General features: G+C 43.6%; 1 protein-coding gene across 3 annotated transcripts in view; it reads left to right on the top strand.

Moving 5' to 3' along the window:
• FAM3D (FAM3 metabolism regulating signaling molecule D) overlaps positions 1-20,365 on the top strand; it is a 131,575-nt gene that overhangs the window by 90,483 nt on the left and 20,727 nt on the right. For all 3 annotated transcript variants that reach the window (XM_056524493.1, XM_056524492.1, XM_056524494.1), the window contains 3 exons: positions 5,508-5,568; positions 16,256-16,363; positions 20,057-20,080. In XM_056524493.1, coding sequence (XP_056380468.1) covers positions 5,556-5,568; positions 16,256-16,363; positions 20,057-20,080 — 145 coding nt within the window. In that variant the 5' untranslated portion in view covers positions 5,508-5,555. The remainder of the gene's footprint in view (positions 1-5,507; positions 5,569-16,255; positions 16,364-20,056; positions 20,081-20,365) is intronic.

The following is a 20,365-nucleotide window of genomic DNA, read 5'->3' as shown; positions in this document are numbered from 1 at the left end:
AAAGGGAATAAATCACCCTGATTTTTTTTATACTGATTAGAACCAAATAATTTTTTAATTTTTTTTGCTGTTTCTATTTCAAATTTTTTTCACTTTATTTTGGAGCTACCATCTTGCCAGAGCTGTTTTAACAATATTTAGAGATGTGCTTCACAGGAGGACCCATATAAATCAATAGACAGTAGCTGTTCCATTTATATGAATAGGAAATGGCATACATTTGGCATACATTTACAAAACTCATTCATCGATTGTTTTTTTCTATACACTGGTGTTACATTTTACTATAATACTGTAGACATCACTTTCCAGCAGCCTCCTCCTTATCATCCCAGACAGAACAAGAAGTCTCAGCTTAGTTTTAGGTCTAGTTGCCAGATACCAGGATTATTTAATTAAAGTATTGATAATAAAATGAAAAAAAATCACTAAAAAATCTTAGAAACTAAGTTTTACCTAAATTACTTTATCTAAACAATAGGTCATTTTTCAGTGACACGTTCCCTTTCATCTGTCAGCCATCCACGCATGTCTCTTGAGTCAGGACAATTTGTAGGTCATTTATGATGTTACTGCATTTACTTTGTATTGTTCTGGTAAATTATTAGACAGCTGGGAACCACGAGGATCATTATTATTATGTACACAATCAGTTAGTGCCAATAGTCTGACTTGCCAACTTCCATCCCATGTCATGTTTTTAACATGCAGTCCCAGATATTGGCTCATGGTAATTTTTGTAAGTATTTTTATGAAGGATATCACAGATGTTCTCCTGTATGACTGAAAGAAGGAAAGCATTGTTCATTTGTACTCATAAACGTCAAGTTGACCAAACCCTTGTTAACATAGCAGCTATAATTATAAAGTGAAGCACCACCCTTGGAGACCCAGGCTAGGTTCACATTACAGAATTTCCTTGTTGAATTTCTTTTACTTCTCCATGCAAAAAAACATGGCACCCAAGTAATTTGAAGCAGATCCAGGAAGAAGAAATTCTGTCCAGGATCTTTCTGAAGTCAAAGCCCCATTGGTGGAAGTTTCTGACAGGTTATTTTCTGCTTAACCCCTTAAGGACGCAGCCCTTTTTCACCTTAAAGGGGTACTCCGGCGCTGGAGTGTTTTTGGAGTATGTTGTGTATGTGGTTGTGCTTCATTTATGTGCTTTTTTCGTTGTGGGTATGCCTTACAGTTTCTTTGCAATCTTACCTTTTTTCCTTGGTATTGTAGTTTTGCCTTGCTCACGACCCCGTTTTATTTCTCCGATCGGCGGCCATATTGCATTCATGACCTCACACTTTGCATCCTCTGGGTCTCCTCCTTGCCGCCCCCCTTGTTTGAATATTCATCGCGTTTTCCTTAGTTCCTTCTTGTTGGGTTGTGCCTTTCTATGTTTCGAGGCTCCTCATTTGTTTTTCTTGTTTTTTCATAATAAAAGTTTTTATTAGTATTATCAATAATAATAACATAACAGCAAGAAAATAGCAGGACAGCCTGCAAATATGCAAACAGAGTAGGCAAGTTGCAACACTTCCACAATTGTGAAATATAACATCAAGACATGCTAAAGAATACATGTGGAAACTCACGGTCGTCTATTGTTGTCTATGTGAGTAACGAGTCAGTCCCGTTTCATGTCGCAACTGGCAGTGGGGGGAGTTTACATGCATCGTAGGCCCACATAGTTAAAAAAACCGTCATACAAGGGAGAAAGGGAGAAGGAAAAAGGAAGGAAAAGGAGAGGCTCCTCATTTGTTGTTTCCTGTCCAATCATCTGTATTCTTAGTGTCTTGTGATGGGCGTCTCTTCTCCTCCGTGATGCTTCGCTGTAACTGTAATGTTTGGTTGCACCACAGCACTGCCGGCGTCATGTTTTCACTTTTCGCATGCGTTTAATGTTCGGCTATAATATTTGTAAATTATCTAGTTGGCTTCAGCTGTTTCTGCAGATGTTTATTCGCTCGCGTTTTAGTGTTGCTGCTGCAAAGGTGATTCGCCATTGTTGCTGGAACGCAAGAGCAAACAGGTTAGGCTGCACGCAAGGTCCCACACACATGCACACTGGGAAATTGAAAACAAAAGGGCGGATTCAGGGCAGGGGAAAACATGGTAAGCAGAAGGCAGGGCGGCAACAAAAGCATAGGGAAGGGAGGGAAATAAAGGGAAGCCCAGCCCAACAAAGCATAATATCGCCACCTACAATAGCACCCAAAACACGTGATGTGCCCGCAAACGCTCATGGGAAAGGAAGTTTATTCACGTAAAAACACCAGAAGAAGGGGAGAATGTACAACTCAGGTGTAACGAGAAAATAAACGCATTAGACACGCAAACACAGCGCAACACGTCAGACAACTGTAGGGTAAGAAAAACAGGCAGGAGAGGGCATAAGGTTGAAAAAAAACCATAACAACGCCGGAGTACCCATTTAAGGACTGAGCCCTTTTTCGCAATTCTGACCACCGTCGCTTTACGAATTAATAACTCGAAAACGCTTTTACCGAATATTCTGATTCTGAGAATGTTTTTTCGTGACATATTCTACTTTATTTTGGTGGTAAATTTTCGGCGTTACTTGCATCCTTTTTTGGTGAAAAATCCCCAAATTTCATGAAAATTTTGCATTTTTCTAAATTTGAAGCTCTCTACTTGTAAGGAAAATGGATATTCCAAAAATGTTTTATTTTTATTCACAAATACAATATGTCCACTTTATGTTGGCATCATAAAATGGACATATTTTTGCTTTTTGAAAAAACTTAGAGGGCTTCAAAGTAGAGCAGCAATTTTCAAAAATGTCATGAAAATGGTAAAATCTGAAGGGACAGATGTTACAGAACTACAACTCCCAGCATGCCTGGGCAGTCTAGGCATGCTGAGAGTTGTAGTTTGGCAACATCTGGAGGGCTACCATTTGGGCACCACTGTAACAGTGGTCTCCAAACTGTGACCCTCCAGATGATGCAAAACTACAACTCCCAGCATGCCTAGATGGGGATGCTGGGCGTTGCAGTTTGGCCTTCCTAGTGGTTGCCACAGTAAAGATCACTTTAGTTTCACTTTCATTCCCCCCCCCCCCCATATTTTCCCTACCTGAGCCAGGATCCAGCAGTCCACTGTCCTGCCCTGCCATTGGTCAGTATCAGTTCTGACCAATGGCAGGGGACAGGAGGAGATCGCAGCACTGCGACCTCGCTCCTATCCCTCAGGATGATCAGGGCTGTCACTGACTGCTCTGATCATCCCTATTTTTCGGGCTGATTGGGTCACCAGAGACCCGATCAGGCCAGAATAGCAGAAAATCGCATGTCTGAATTGCCGCTAGCGGCGGGGACCGGAATTCCCACAGGCGTATGCATACACCCCACATCCTTAAAGACTCGGGATGCAGGGTGTATGCATACGCCCAGTGTCCTTAAAAGGTTAAGGAAGTACATGTCTATTCTTGAGCAAAATACTCATTGTCAGGACTTTCCATTGACATCAATGGGACTTTGATTCCAGGCAGAATTTCCACATGGAAATTCTGCTTGGAATCTGCTTCGTATTACTTGTGGGCCATGGTTTTTGCATAGAGAAGTAGAAGAAATTCAGTGAGAAAATGTTATCCATGTGAACATAGTCTTATACTGGCTTCACACTGTGGAATATCTGGGCAGAATCAATTTTGAAATTCCTATCAGAAATTCTGGCGCAGCAGAGTCCCTGCACAGTGCACACTGCAGAGATTTTGAGGCGACCTTTCGGCCCGGGAAAATCCCCTTGAAAAATTCTGCCCGAACATTGAACTTGTCTATAGGGACTGCAATGTCTGAGCGGGCCTAGGGCCAACTGATTCTTTGAGCTGCCCGTACTCGGAATTTCCGGATGGATTTTATCCGGGTAGAGATTCCGTAATGTGAAGTGGGCCTTAGGGGCTCTTAGGGTACAAATAACTGAAAATGGGATGCCAACGTATACTGTTAACGGAAGTAGAGGACTCCATTCACTTCAATGGCCGAAAGGAGTCACCCAGTAATTCCTTTTGGAACGTATGCGCTGTTTCAAAAGGGTAACAGCCCCTGTCATAAATCTGTTTAGAATAGCGCATACGTCCCAAAGGGAATATCTCTAGGCCACAGAAGTGAAAGGGGTCCACTGCTCCCATTAACAGTATATATTGGCATCCTGTTTTTAGCAGGATGCAAATAGATACAATTAACAGGGGGTAGAAACATAGTGGGGGTTATTTACTAAGAGTGGAGTTTTCTTTGTGGGTTTTGATTCCCCACAGGCATTTTCCTAAGGAATTTACTAATGTTTCCCTACATTTTACTAATGCTTCCCTACTTTTGACTAATGTTTCCCTACATTTTGCACTTTTCCCTACATTTTGCTTTCTTTTTTTACAACTGTTCTGATCTGTTGAGTTTTTTTACAGCTCAAATCCACCACATGTGAACCTTACCTTAGTAAATATATGTTGGAAACAGTTGGGGACACACCCCTTTTGTCAAGACCATGCCCCCTTTCTTTCGTGGTCATGCCTGCTTTTCAGGGGGCACAGAACGTACAACACAATTTGGGCGCATAACCCCTGAAAAAGAGTCAGGATCACGTTAGTAAATAACCCCCAGTGTGTTCATACCCTTACACTGTGCAGTTTTGTCGCTGTTTGTTTGCAGTTTTGAAGACAAAACCAGGTTTGGATCATAATGAACTAGATGAAATAAATGAATAGATGCCAAGTCCTGCTTTTTTTTTTTTTTTATCTACCGTTAATCCACACCAGTAGTGGATTCAAAAAAGAGCAAAAGCAGTAAGACTATACTGTGTAAGAACACCCTTAAAGGGGTATTCCAGGATTTTTTTTTATTTGACTATGCTACAGGGGCTGTAAAGTTAGTGTAGTTCATAATATAGTGTCTGTACCTGTATGACGGTTTTCTCACAATTCTTCTGTGATTTTACCTCCAATATTTATTTTTACCAGCATACAAAATTACTGTTGTCTCAGATTTTTCCCAGCTTGCAATGCGGCCGAGACCTGACTCACTAGTCAGCTGATGACTGGGAGCCTGTCTGCTTCAATGGGTGGAGGGAGATCAGTCTGCAACTAATGCAACAGCTGTAGGCACCCTGATTGAAAACCACACTGATTTGAACGGATGCAGCTCATTTATGTTTCAATGGGTGGGGTGGCTGATGTGTGGGAGGGAGGAAGATGGAATTGTGGGATTTGTAGTCAATAAAAGAAAAGTCAAAGAGGAAATAGCAGTTCACAAAAAGCCATCCACAGTGTTATGGTAATCTTACAACATAGCCATTTAGCCCCAAGACAAGTGCAGATCCTTCCTAAGCATTGTCCATTACTGTCTGCCAGGTATGTACTAAAATCACCTTTTGGTGGATAACCCCTTTAATGGCGCCATAAATATATTTTGAATAAAATAAGAGACTATCCTGAGGGATTATATGTGTTATAGAGTAATACCCGCTAGAAGCTTATGCTGTGATTACTTTTACAGGTCATTGAAAATTAGAGACTCCTGGTCTTCCCCATCTGCTGGAAAACTATGAGGTGGATAGGTAAGATTTTTACTTAAAAAAAACACTTTTTTTTCTAATGCTGTCTAGGTCTAGGATAAACCAGTAAGGTTCAATAAGGCCACAAAGTTTAGCAAACATGCCTAGGCTAAAACTTGGGCAGCAATTTTATAACATGGTGGGCAGATTAAAGGGGTACTCCGCCCCTAGACATCTTATCTATCCTAGGGGATAAGATGTCTAGGGGCGGAGTACCCCTTTAATCTGCCCACCATGTTATAAAATTGCTGCCCAAGTTTTAGCCTAGGCATGTTTGCTAAACTTTGTCTAAGATGTCTAAGCGCCGGAGTACCCCTTTAACCAGATTAGGTAAAAAAAAAGCAGCAGGTTTTTTTTTTTTTTTTTTTTTTTTAATCGAATAATGTGTTTTATTATTTTCTATTAAAAAGTGTCCGTTAGTGTTCGCATTGTATAAAAAAAAACTATTTTGGAATTACAGCCATTTGTTTTTTTAACGTAACCCTTGACAAAACACCACTAGGCACAAAACAGCTGTTGCTCTGGTCCTCGAATATCTCTCCAAATCTTGTATTTTATGGATTAATTACTTAAGGTTTATTTTTTATCCCAAGGAGTTGGTGAGAGCCACTATACTCTTTTAATCAGCACTTATGTTTCCCATATACAAGGACTTTAACTCCCAGTGGAGCACCACCTGATATTCCCATTTTTCTCACATGGAACGGACCCGCAGCATATTTTATGCTGCGGATATGCCTATGATGGACCGTACAGTATGCCTCTAGCTGTGCCTGCTCGTAGCGGCGATCCGCTGCTACGAGCAGACATACAGCAATCTGCGAGTCACCGCGTGCATACGCAGTGTACGTGCACCCAACGCATCCACTCAGCCTTCTTCCTGAGCTAGGCTGAGAGCGGCCGGGATGTGTGCGAGTACACTGTGCATGCGCGCTGTGACTCGCAGATCGCTGTGTGTCTGCTCATAGCAGCGGGTTGCCACAACGAGCTGGCACAGCTGGAGGCACACTGTAGGGTCCATCATTTCCGGATCCGCAGCGTAAAATATGCTGCGGATCCTTTCCATATTCCATATCCTTTTACATACCCTATCAATGTTGGTTCTGGTGCACAGTCTGCCCACATAAAAGTGGAAATAATTACTGCTGTAACAGTAGAGTAACTGTTGTGCCCATAACGAGAATAGGTGTAGTAGTCCAGGGCTGCTGGCCGTAGCAGTCTCTCTGCTCTAAGAGGGAGACTCATTTAAGCCAAAAGAGATAGAAGCTGTACAAGTACTCTTCTGCCATCACAAGACACATTGGGGTTTATTTACTAAGAGTGGATATTTTGCGAATATATAGAAGAATATTCGTTCTATGTTCGCGAATTTCGCGTATTCGTTATATTCGCATATGTGAATATTTACATATTCGCGTATTCGAGGAAGAAAACAGTGAGGGGGTGGGCAACTTAACTATTTGTTGCTAGGGATGTTGTTGATAACCTCTGACAAGTGTATTTGCATCATTCTAATTGGCCCACAAGTGAAAAAAAGGAATATGCACAAAAAAGTGAATATTCGTGATTTTGAATATATTTACAATATTCGAATTTGCGATATTCGTGATAAAAATTTGAAATGCGAATATTCGCGCCCAACACTAGTTATAGATACAGTCCTATAACTATAGATAGATCATGGGAGAGATCTCTGTAAGGTTCCCTGAGATAACTATATATATATATATATATATATATATATATATATATATATAAAAACCAGATACAGGCGCAGCACTCCAACAAAATAAGTGATTTAATATCTCATGTCAGCATTACAACATTACAACATTTCAGCTCCTCCTGGAGCCTTTTTCAAGCATCTATATACATATATATAGTTATTAGGTCTCCCCTAAGCCTTCTTTTTTCTAAACTAAATAACCCCAATTCTGATAATGTTTCTGGGTACTGTAGTCCTCCCATTCCCCGTATTATCCTGGTTGCCCATCTTTGAACCCTCTCCAGTTCCACTATATCTTTCTTGTACACTGGTGCCCAGTACTGTACAAACAAGTTGAACTCACAATACAGAACAGGAGTTTGCTATCTGGTTAGTTCCTACAGCCGCACAAACCCCTTTAGACTACAGCAGCTGGTAGATGGTTACCGGGACATTATGTAACTTTCTGTACTGTTTCCAAGCATAGAGAAAAGTTGCGTGCACTGAATAAAGGGAAATCCTGGTAAAATCTTTAGTCTACGCCTTATGTGTACATTTTACAGAAAGAAATAAAGCTCCTATAGATTGAAGTTGAAAAGAACGGTGCATTTGCCTTTAAGCTGTGTAAAACTGATATGCTTCAAGATGCGTATTCATATTGTAAGTCATCAGTGCAGTGATAGTCAAAATTGTCAGACTAGTTTTCCCTGCCAGATAACAGTCATATTTTTGTTTGTGCTCAATAAGCCGTGTTGAGTAGATAGATAAAGAATGATGGGAGACGGAAAAAAACATGATTCTCACTTTCCCACTTACATGATGTTCAGTGTGTAGGGCTGCATTTAGACCCCGGAAATGTTATCAGTAACACTGATTTAACAGTAACACTGTATTTAAAGGAGAACTCCAACATCACATAAAAAAAATAAAAAAAATATGCTGTATTGCTTTCCTGGCTGCCCCAGTTCTGAAACCACCAAAAATCCATTACTTTTGGGGGTGTTATTTAGGGATTTCCTAGTTATACATCTTGATTGAGCAATTGCTCAGTACTACAATTCCCAGAATGAATTGCATTCCTTTAGCTCTTCATCACAGTCCTCCCACCATGCCTACACCTCCCGCCCCCAAAAGCAATGCTGCCAGTTCCCCACCCAGAACTGTTGCAAAACATTTTATTTTACAGCAGACTATTGAAGAATCAATGAGGTTGCAGCACATGCTAGTCATTTCCTGCCTGCTCCTCTGCCTGTGGCATTGTTGAGCACAAGGCAGCATGCTGTAAACACACCTCATTCTACCTAAATTTTCAAATATAGATGTATATGTGTATATGACAGGGAGATAGTGATGTAAGCTGGAAGGGCTGGTCAGAGATGGTGACATCACTCAGGGGGCAGGGCTTAAGCTCAGAGACAAGATCCAGCCACGCCTCCTTAGACATCAGAGGATGATGCATTGTCTTGGGAGAGAGAGCCTGGGAGCTGGAGACAATACCACATCGACAATAAAAGGATTAACAACTTCCTATCAGAGATGAATCAAGCAGAAACATACAATTTGTGATAACACTTTATCAGAAAATAACAAAAGATAGTAGCAAAGTATCATTGGCCTATATTTTAATAGTAACTTTTAATAATGAATGTTAAAAGCTATCCCCTGGCAGGGTAGAAAAAACTAACTAGCCTGGAGCTAGCATTAGCATGAGGAGAACATATGGTGGCAGAATTAGACAGCCTGGAGCTGGCATCAGCATGAGGAGAACATATGGTGGCAGAATGAGACAGCCTGGAGCTGGCATCAGCATGAGGAGAACATATGGTGGCAGAATGAGACAGCCTGGAGGTGGCATCAGCAGCATCTGGAGTCTTGAAAGTGACCCGGTGACAGAATGGGCAGTGGGTGGCAATACCAGTACCTGGTGACAAAGGTGGGTGATAAAAGGAGAACTTGGCATCAGATGTGTGGCATCAGGTGGGTGGCAGGATCAGAATAGTAGCTGAGGCAGGTAGGCAGAAGAAAACGGTCTGTTTTGTAAAAGTGTTAGTGTGCACAAGTAAGTATTGAGGATATGCATTACATAAAACTTAACTTTTAATAATATTCTTAGGTAAAATATATGTACCCCAACATATGGTCCATTGTAACCGATGGTGGTAAAAACTTCCCCTGTAGGGCCCTACTCTCGCACTATTAATTCCCTTCTTGGCAAGTGTTACTCACCCTAAAAAGGGCAGCACCACACAGGAAACGCTCCCTATTTACACCTAAAAACACTGCCATTTCCCAGGGCTTTTAGGTGGAAAAAGGGAGAGGTTCCTCTGTGGGGCCCCCCTTTTTAAGACGAGCAACACTTTCCTCGAAAAAGTGGAAAGGAACAACGGAGGAACCATTGTAGCAGGTGGGAGTGAAAACTTCCCCTGTAAGGCCCTACTCTCGCACTATTAACCCCTTAAGGACCGGAGGTTTTTCCGTTTTTGCATTTTCGTTTTTTGCTCCTTGCCTTTAAAAAATCATAACTCTTTCAAATTTACACCTAAAAATCCATATGATGGCTTATTTTTTGCGCCACCAATTCTACTTTGTAATGACGTCAGTCATTTTGCCCAAAAATCTATGGTGAAGCGGGAAAAAAAATCATTGTGCGACAAAATTGAAAAAAAACGCTGTTTTGTAACTTTTGGGGGCTTCCGTTTCTACGTAGTACATTTTTCGGTAAAAATGACACCTCATATGTATTCTGTAGGTCCATACGATTAAAATGATACCCTACTTATATAGGTTTGATTTTGTCGGACTTCTGGAAAAAATCATAACTACATGCAGGAAAATTAATACGTTTAAAATTGTCATCTTCTGACCCCTATAACTTTTTTATTTTTCCGTGTATGGGGCGGTATGAGGGCTCATTTTTTGCGCCGTGATCTGAAGTTTTTAACGGTACCATTTTTGCATTGATAGGACTTATTGATCACTTTTTATTCATTTTTAAATGATATAAAAAGTGACCAAAAATGCACTATTTTGGACTTTGGAATTTTTTTGCGCGCACGCCATTGACCGAGCGGTTTAATTAATGATATATTTGTATAATTCGGACATTTCCGCACGCGGTGATACCACATATGTTTATTTTTATTTTTATTTACACTGTGTTTTTTTTTTTATTGGAAAAGGGGGGTGATTCAAACTTTTAATAGGGGAGGAGTTAAATGATCTTTATTCACTTTTTTTTTCACTTTTTTTTTGCAGTGTTATAGGTCCCATAGGGGACCTATAACACTGCACACACTGATCTTCTATGTTGATCACTGGTTTCTCATAAGAAACCAGTGATCAACGATTCTGCCGGATGACTGCTCATGCCTGGATCTCAGGCACTGAGCAGTCATTCGGCGATCGGACAGCGAGGAGGCAGGAAGGGGCCCTCCCGCTGTCCTGTCAGCTGTTCGGGATGCCGCGATTAGCCGCGGCTATCCCGAACAGCCCGACTGAGCTAGCCGGGAACTTTCACTTTCACTTTTAGCCGCGCGGCTCAGCTTTGAGCGCGCGGCTAAAGGGTTAATAGCGCGCGGCGCCGCGATCGGTGCTGCGCGCTATTAGAGGCGGGTCCCGGCTTCACTATGACGCCGGGCCCGCCATGATATGACGCGGGGTTACTGTGTAACCCCGCGTTATATCAGAAGAGCAGGACCAAGGACGTACCGGTACGTCCTTGGTCCTTAAGGGGTTAATTCCCTTCTTGGTAAGTTTTACTAACCCTAATAAGGGTGGCCCCACACTGGAATTATTTATAGGTGGAAATAGGGAGAGGTTTCTGTGTGGGACTGCCCTTTTTAGGGCGAGTAACACTTGCCAAATAGCCTTACAGGGAAGGTTTTTACCCACACCCGTTACAATGGACCATATGTTGTTCCCTTCCACCTTTTAGAGATCTTTACATCACATCAATACTTGGTGGTGTAGGTGGCACATGGTGTTTTTTGCACACCTTTCCTTTTGTTAGATATAAAAAAAAATTGGTGTTCATATATTTTATTCTAAGAAAAGTTAATATTTAGCTAATGCATATCCTCAATACTTATTTGTGGTCTGAAGTGGAGAAATTTATGTAACTGGGGAGCAGCACCTTAAATATGTTTTGCATTATCCATATTTGTGAAGTGTTGGTGTGGCACCATGGTCAATCTACTCTGAGGCATCTGGCATTGGTGGGTGGAAATCCTGGCTGATCCATGCCTGATTCATCATGACAAAGGTCAGTCTGTCCACATTTTTCATGGACAGAAGAGTTCTCTTTGGGGTTACTATGGCCCCCGCCGCACTAAACACCCACTCTGATGGTACACTACTGGCCGGGCAGGACAGCTTTTCCAGGGTAAACTCTGCTAGTTGTGACCACAAGTCAAGTTTGGCTGCCCAGAAGTCCAGTGGATCTTCAAAGTGTGTTGGCAGAGTCATGTCAAGGTATGCCACCACCTGCTGGTTCAGGTCCTTCTCCAGGTCTACCTGCTGCTGATGAGTTACTTCACTATGCGGGTGAAGAAAGCTACTCATCAGCGACTGTAGACTCGGGCTGCTGCTGATGGAGCTGGTACTGCTCCTGCCACCCCTCCCCAGCAGCCATGGAAGTGGAATGTGAGTGCAGAGTGCCCCCCGAGTCAGACCTGCAAGAGGATGGACGATGGTGCAGATAGGCATCGGCCAACTGACTATGTAGGATGTCTCTGTAGTAGACCAGTTTTTCCTCCCTCTCAGTGGGTGTAAAAAAGGCCCCCATTTTGTGCCTGTAGCAACGGTCCAATAAGGTGGAGAGCCAGAAGTCATCCCGCTGTCGAATGGCGACAATTCGGCAGTCACTACGCAAGCAAGGGAGCATGCATCGTGCCATTGTGCAAGTGACTCTGAGGGACTCCCTGCCTCCATCTCCACTTCATAATGCTACGGTGTGTCTGAGTCCCCTGTCTCTTCTTCCTCATAACCCTCTAGCTCCTCTGGCAGTTCCTGCTCCTCCTCTCCTATCAGATGACTATAAAAACAGCCCATTTTGCAAAACCTAAACTGTGCTCCACTGTCCCCCTCCCCCTCCTTTTCCAGTTCAGCCCCCACAGGGCTCATGTGGCCGTGAGATGTAGGTGCCACGTCTCCAGTGCCCTGACCAGCCATTGTTTCCAACACGTGTTGTAGTAAATGAACCCATGGATTGACATTGTTCATCCTGTAATTTTGGCAACTGACTAATAATGTGACTTCCTCGAAGGGCCTGAGCAAACAGCAGGTGTCACATATTAGCTGCCACTGGTTGAAATTGAAGTTACACAGGGGAGTCCCCCTATCCACTTGGTTCATCAAGAAATTGGTGATTGCTTTTCACTGTTTGTATAGTCGGCCCAACATATGGAGGGTGAAATTCCGACATGTGGAAGCGTCACAAATCAGACTATGTTGGGGGATACCGTTCTGACACTGCAGCTCAAGGAGGGTGTGCTTTGCGGTGTACGAGTGGCTGAAGTGCATACAAAGTTTACTTCTCATTGTTAGGATGTCTTGCAGATGGGGGGAACATTTCAGGAACCGCTTGACAACCAGATTGAACACGTGTGCCATGCAGGGTGCATGGCTCAGGCTTCCATGTCACAGCGCAGACAAGATGTTCTTCCCGCTGTCGGTCACCATGATTCCCATTTCCAGTTTTCATGGAGTTTGCCATGATTCGATTTCTTGATGAATGACTTTTAGAAGTTCCTCCCCTAGGCAAACCATGTGAAGAACAGAGTGACACTGCCGTGCCCTGCACACATGGTATGCTGGAGGGGCACTGAGACTTGTCTGTGCAGTGGAGGCTGAGGACGCGGTGGAGGATGAGGAGGCAGAGTCGCACACTGTCACAGGACCAACAGCCTGAGCGTGGAGGCGGAAGCGGCATGACCTGTCCAAGTTGCTGTTGTGGCCGTGCAGAACCCACATTTACCCAGTGGGCCGTAAATGACATGTATTGTCCCTGACCATAGTTACAGCTCCACACGTCGGCGTTGCTGTGCACTTTGGTACACAACGGCAGGCTCAAGGACTGGCCCACCTTCTGTTCCACAAAATTGTGCAGGGCTGGTACTTACTTTTTCAGAAAGAAATGACGGCTTGGGACTTTGTACCTCGGCCTGGCACAAGCCATCAGTTCTCTGAAAGGTGCAGAGTCCACCACTTGAAAAGGGAGGGACTGCAGCACCAGCAACTTGGACAGGAGCACATTCAGCTTCAGCACCGTTGGATGAGTGGGGGCTTACTGTTGACTCTTGGACATGGCTTCATCGATGGATTGCTGGCGAAATGACTCAAATGACTCGACGCAGGAGGAGCAAGAGCATCTGGAGAGACAGAAGATGGGTATGACACACAGCTTCCTTTGGCTGAGGTGGTGGAGCCTTGGCTGGCTGGGACAGGGAACGGCGTGGCACTGGGTGATGCAGCATGCTGGACCATGGTTCTCCCAGGCCGCTTTATGGTGACGCTGGATATGTTGACGCAGGGCCATGGTGCCAACATTATGACCCTAGCAACGCTTCACCTTCTGCCGACACATTTTGCATGTGGCCAGGTTAACATTCTAAGGATGCTTGATGAAAAGCTGTGCGGAGTAGCTGATTTTCGCCCCAACAGTCCGCTACTGCCGCCGACTCCAGGAACCCCTAGGCTGTCGCGAAGCAGGTGGTCTACCCTGGACACGTTTGTCTCCAGACTTCCCACTTCTGCCACCATGCTGACTGCCAACCATGCTACCACCTTGCTGGCTCAGCTGCTGCCTCACGGGCAACCTGCAACCCTCTTTTCCTGATGATGATGAAGCCCCTTCTGCACCCGGCCCCCAAGTACGACCGGCTTCATCATCATCGATCCGTGTCTGCACGTCACTGATATCCTCCTCAGGTTTCTCAACAGTGTCTGCTTCAGGAGCCTGAATGCACGTAACACCACCTCCCACGCCACTCTCCTCATCACTACTTGCCCGCCTAGTGGAGGAAGCAGCAGATGTCTCCTCCACTTATTGGCTGGGTAGTAGCTGCTGACTGTCCTCTATTAGTTCGTCCTCACTGAATAGTGGAGCTGAACCCACAGCATACACTGTGGGGGTGGGAACAGCATAGGACAGAGGCAATGGGAGGGCACGGACTGCCCCCGGGCCAGACCAACTGAGGATTGTGTCTGAGGAACCCACCGACTGTTGACTGGGGGTTTCAAATGTCACTTGTGATGAAGTGGATGACCGAATTAACCAATCGATGACGGCAGATGTGTTGCTGGACAAGACACGAATGCTAGCTGATACTGGGAGCTCAAGCCTCTCGCTGCGACTCCTGCTGCCACTCTCCCCTAGTCTGCTGTGACCTCTGCCTGCACCTGATGAATTTAGGCCTCTACCACTCCTCTGTGCATGTCCTAGCACTTCTCTGCCTGACATACTTAGTGTGTATATGAGGGGAGGACAATACGCTCCACTACACTTAAAACAGTATTTGTCTAGAACAGCAGCAGATGTGTACTTTTGGCCAGCATTTCACAGTAACTAGGCCCTTAGGACTACAGCAGGAACAAAATTATACACCACGTAGATATACGTGCGTGGTATGCACTTATGAAGGGAGTACAATACGCTCCACTACACTTAAAACAGTATTTGTCTAGAACAGCAGCAGGTGTGCACTTTTGGATGGACTTTCACAGCAACTAGGCCCTTAGGACTATAACAGGAATAAAATCATACACCACCTATGTAAGCACAGGTTACACTTAATAGAGGACAATACGCTCCGCAACCTGTATTAGGCACTAATAGCAGGTGATTATGGCTTTTAGTGCTCTTCTCACCCTAACTGGCTGGCTACTATTAGGCTAAGTTTCCACTTGTTTTTTTTTTCTGTCAGTTTTTGGAAAACTGCCACTGCAGTTTTTGAACCAAAGCTTGAAGTGTATTCAAAAGGAATAAGACATATAAAGGAAGGACTTATACTTCTCTTCCCTTATGGATCTACTTCTGCATTCGGCTCAAAAACTGCCAGAGAAACTGCCAGAGAAAAAAACAAGTGGAAACTTAGCCTTAGCTTTTCAGTTGTTGTACACACCAGTGCTGCAGCACACAGTCACTGTGTACTACACCCAAAATTGCACTTTTTCTCTTAATCTCTCTCCCTTCCCTATCAGCGCTTCTAGGCTGGATTTGGGCTTGAGGTAAACAGCTGCTGTAAAAATGCTTTTCTGTTCAATATACACTGCTCTCCCCCCCCCCCTTCTCTCTCTCTCTCTCTCTCTCTCTCTGTCTCTCTGCAATAAAACTCTGAAGTGACTGGCTGCAAGCTGACTGCCGATTATATAGGGCTGTGACATCACAGGGGAGGTTGACTACTGATAGGCTGCATGTGATTCACGGTCATCCCGCCTACCTGGCTTGCCGCCTTCCCAGAGTTCCTTACCCCATGTCCTGACATGTGGAGCCACCATCTTAGAAGCCCTGGCGCCTGGACCTCACTAAATGGAGTTTAATGAAGCGATTCGGGAGATTGAATCGTGGCAATATTTGGATTCATTGTGAAGCAAATCTTTCCTGAAATTCATAACAAATTTGGATTCGTCAGATTCGATTCGCTCATCCCTATTCGCTCTGGCTGAAGTCTTCCTCTCTACCTTGCTGGCAGGCAACTTTTAAATTCGTCATTAAAAGTTACTTTTTAAATATAGGTGAGGGCCAATAATACTTTGCTACTATCTTATGTTGTTGAACATTGTTTTGTTCACATTGGGCACCCCAAGTCTTGATTTATACTTTTATTGTATGCTGAGATACATCATTATAGCAGTAGTGTCACCTGCAACTTTCTCTGTGCCAAATATTAGTTAGTAATAGGTTTTCGGATTATTGTCTTAGTTAAATATGTTTTTTTCTGAAACTGGAATACCCCTTTAACCTGATCCTGTCTTTTTTGCACTCAGGGATTATACGGATCTTAGTAATTGTGTTCACACTGCTATCAACATGGTTTTTTGTAGAAAAAATTTTCTCTTCAAAATGGGAAGCAAGTTCCTTACATTCTTTATTTGGTAAGTAAGCTTTAAATAATTAAGGAAAGCATAACATAACTATACTGTATATAGACTGGAAACTCTTTTCAAGAAATGGGTCATTTAATTCAATCTCTATGGGAGCTGCGGAAAACAGCCGAGTACAGCATCCGGCTAACTCATCGGCTCCAATAGGGAATGATTATAGTGTTAGCAACCCACTACTCTGTCATTAGACAACACTTTTATGGTGTATTCACATGTACAGTATCCTGGGCATATTTGATGCACGGGACTTGAAGCTGCAGATTTCATGCTGCAGATTTCAATGTAAACTAAATGACTAAACACAACTTCAAAACCTGCACATGAAGTCCTGCACATCATATATGTGCAGGATACTGTACGTCTGAATAGACCCTTAAAGGGGTCCTCTGCCCCTAGACATCTTATACCCTATCTAAAGGATAGGGGATAAGATGTCTTAAAGCGGGGGTTGCACCTTTGGGGACCCCCGCAATCTCGGTTGCGGCATCCCAGACATCTGCTGCACTGAGCGAACTTCTCTCTGTGCCAGATGACTGTCGATGTGGGGCTGAGGCTAGTGACGTCACGGCTATGCCCTCTCAATGCAAGTCTGTGGGAGGGGACTGAAGGCACTCACGCGCCCTCCCATAGACTTGTATTGAGGGGTCGTGGCCGTGAAGTCACGAGCGGGGCGCAGCCGTGACGTCCCTAGCCTGTCCCTGCACCTGACGCTCTCTAATGAACACCGGGTGCAGCAGGGAGATCGCGAGGTCCCCAACGGCAGTACCCCCGCAATCAGACATCTTATCCCTATCCTTTGGATAGGGGATAATATGTCTGGGGGAACCTGTAAAGGGTCCGTAAATATTAGGTAGCAAGTGAACAATCAGTTCTTGAAGCTAATATGTTGGAAGCAGGAAACATGGTTATGTGTAAGGATATGAATGACTTTCATTTTTGCCAAATTGTTATGATCAGATGATAAGTTAGAACATTTAAAAAATGGAAGGTCTTGAGCAGTGTTTTGGTTAATATCTACCAAAAACAATCCAAGGTAACCCAACGACAGGGTCACGGGTGCCAAAGGCTTATTGATGTGGCAGGGGAAAAAAGGTTAACCTGTACAATCCCACAGAGGAGCTACTTTTGTACATTGCTTGAAACGTTAATGCAGGCCATAACAAAACATGTCAGAACATTACTAAGGATACAACTATATAGACACAAGGACAGTAATATCACTACCTTGTCACTACATAGTGAAATAAATAATAGCACCATACCATTACTGATTAAAAATAAGTACACAAAGACTAACACCATGACTATTCAGTAGATACCTGTTCTACACAGGAACACTCTGCAGACCATGTGAGAGACTACAGTTAAAGAGGTATTCCCGTGTCATAATGACTGAGTATCACTAAGATATGCCATCACTTTATGATCAGTGCTGGTGCCAACATATGACACCCCATGGTTCTAAGAATAAAGGGGAATTGGCCCTGGTGTAGCTATTGCAAGTTTATGGTGTATGAGGGATGAGATTCCTGTATTGAACCCCCAGAATGTCCCCACACTGTGGGTGTTAGCGGGAAAATCGTTTGTGGCCTTTTGCACCCATTGCAAGATAAAGGTTACCACCTTTACGTGGTTAACATTTATACTAGCATCCCTCTCTTCACATCCCTCGCAGCCAGATCCACGCTCGCTTGTGGAACAGTCCAAAAGAATCAAAGATGCCTTCCTTCCTATTCCCTCCAAATTCCTATCCCCTGGGGTGAGTCCCATGCCCTTACCCATGAAAAATGTTGCTGGTCAGGTATAAGGACAAGAGGGATGTCCTTATGCTCACCACAATTCATGGGAACGGCAGCACCCCTGTCCCTGTGCGAAGTACTGTTGGACTGGTCCTCAAGCCTGATTGTATTCTGGACTAAAATCGGTGTATGGGGGGAGTTGATCTTTCTAATCAAGTCCTCAAGCCATATAATGCCATGCAGAAAACACGGGTAAGGTACAAAAAAGTTGTGATCTACATGGTACAGGTTGCCATGTACAACTCTTTTGTACTGTCCCAGTACGCTGGCAACACAGGGCTATACCTGCAGTTCCAAGAGGAAGTTCTAAGGGCCCTCATCTTTGGTAAAGCCAAAGAGCGGGTCTGAGCACCTCTGGAACTGTGGGACCCCGGTTCGTCCCTGGCCAACACTTTCCAGAAAATTGCAGTGTGTGTCGCAAGAGGAGGATTTGGATGGACATCACCACACAATGCAACACTTGCCCCGATCATCCGAACATCTGCATTAAGGATTACTTCAGGAAGTATCACACTTCCATGGAGTTACATTTTTTAATCCTTCCCCCTAATTTTAATTCCCCAGAATTCGACTTCAATGTACCAGTCCAGAGTACATTATCTTCCAAATTTAAAACCAACCCCCCCCCCTTCCCAATACCCCGATATCTTTTTTTTTCACAAAAAATGGGTCATGGGACACAGAGTCAACAGCATTGGGGGTTTGTAGTTGCCTCAAATGCGCAGCGCTCTCTCCCCACCTTAGCAGGGTGCACATTTGAGGTAACAGAATAGGGACAGCCACACACATCACATTCCCAGAATGATAGTTCAGAGCATAGGGTTTGGGGCAGGAATCATTTTTACTTTCAGCTATACTCTGGGTCATCATTCTGGGAAAATAATTGGCATTTCAGTATTAAAATTGCAATTTTCATTCCCCATTCCCCCCCCCCCCCATATAGTACACTTCATCCAATCCTGGAAACTAAAAATAGGGAACACCTGCCTGTTCCAAATCTCCACTTCACCCCTATACACTTCCCCAAGGCTCACATGTGGGTGTTCTTTGTATTTCCCTCTGAATGTATGTAACTGTTAGGTCCGTAAGAAACATCGGCCTCAAATGCGAAGAGTTCTCCCTCATGAGCTCTGTCGTATTTCCAGGCGACAATTCAGGGTCACACGTTAGTTGTTCCCAGAAAGATGAAGCAGAGCTTAGGTTGAAAATTGCAAAACCTAAAAATTTTCAAAAGCTACCCTTCATCCATTCCTGGAAAATAAATTTAGGAAACACCTGTTCATTCAAAATGTCCTTTTTAGCCCTATACCCATTCCTCAGGGGGTACTTTCTGTAATGATGTCACATGTGGGTGTTTCATTTTTGTATTTTCTTCTGAATGTATGTAACCGTCAGCTACTGATATGCCATAGGCCTCAAATGCAAACAGACATCTATGACTTCTGAGCCTTGTTGTGCCCTCCAAAATTTGTAACCCAGTTTCTCCAATTACCCCTTGTGAAAATGTATAAAATTGGGTAACCCCAGCATTCTAGTGTAAAAATAAAAATTTTCAATTTATGGCCCACTTTTCAAAAAACCTGTGAGGTGTAAGTGCTCACTGTACCCCTTGGTACCTTCCTTGAGGGGGTAGTTTTAAAATTATGGTCACTTGCCGTTTTTTTCATTTTTTATTTTATGTCAGAACCTCAACCACTGCAGTGCAAAAAAATTGCAGTGCAAAAAACAATCTTGGAATCAGAATGAAAGTTAAAAAGCATCCCAGAGTAATTTAATATATAAATTGACAGTAGTCAGATTTGCAAAAAAGGGCTTCGTTCTTAAGGTGAAAATAAGCTGCGTCCTTAAGGGGTTAAGATATTAATGTGATCTTTTTTTCTTGTAGAAAAGGAAGTGAAAAGAGATACAAGTAAGTATGATATTACTTTTCTTCAGAATACTACTAAAGGGCTTATCCATACATTGTCTCTTGTCCACAGGATGGGGGATAACTAGTAGTGTGGATGCTGGTACCTACACTGATCACAAGAACAGACAATTTACCACCACTCCATTAACTATCTGACTTCCGAACATAGTCAAGTTTAGAGTTTGGCCACGTGTAGTAGTTACAAAGAGAATGAATTGAGCAGTCAAGCATGCACGCTGCCATTTATTCCGGGGCAAATTACCTTGTTCTTGTGATCGCAGGGAT

The sequence above is a fragment of the Hyla sarda genome, chromosome 6 (genome assembly GCF_029499605.1).
Source record: "Hyla sarda isolate aHylSar1 chromosome 6, aHylSar1.hap1, whole genome shotgun sequence".
In the NCBI taxonomy this organism is placed as follows: Eukaryota; Metazoa; Chordata; class Amphibia; order Anura; family Hylidae; genus Hyla; species Hyla sarda.
This window is presented reverse-complemented; position numbering and strand designations above follow the sequence as displayed.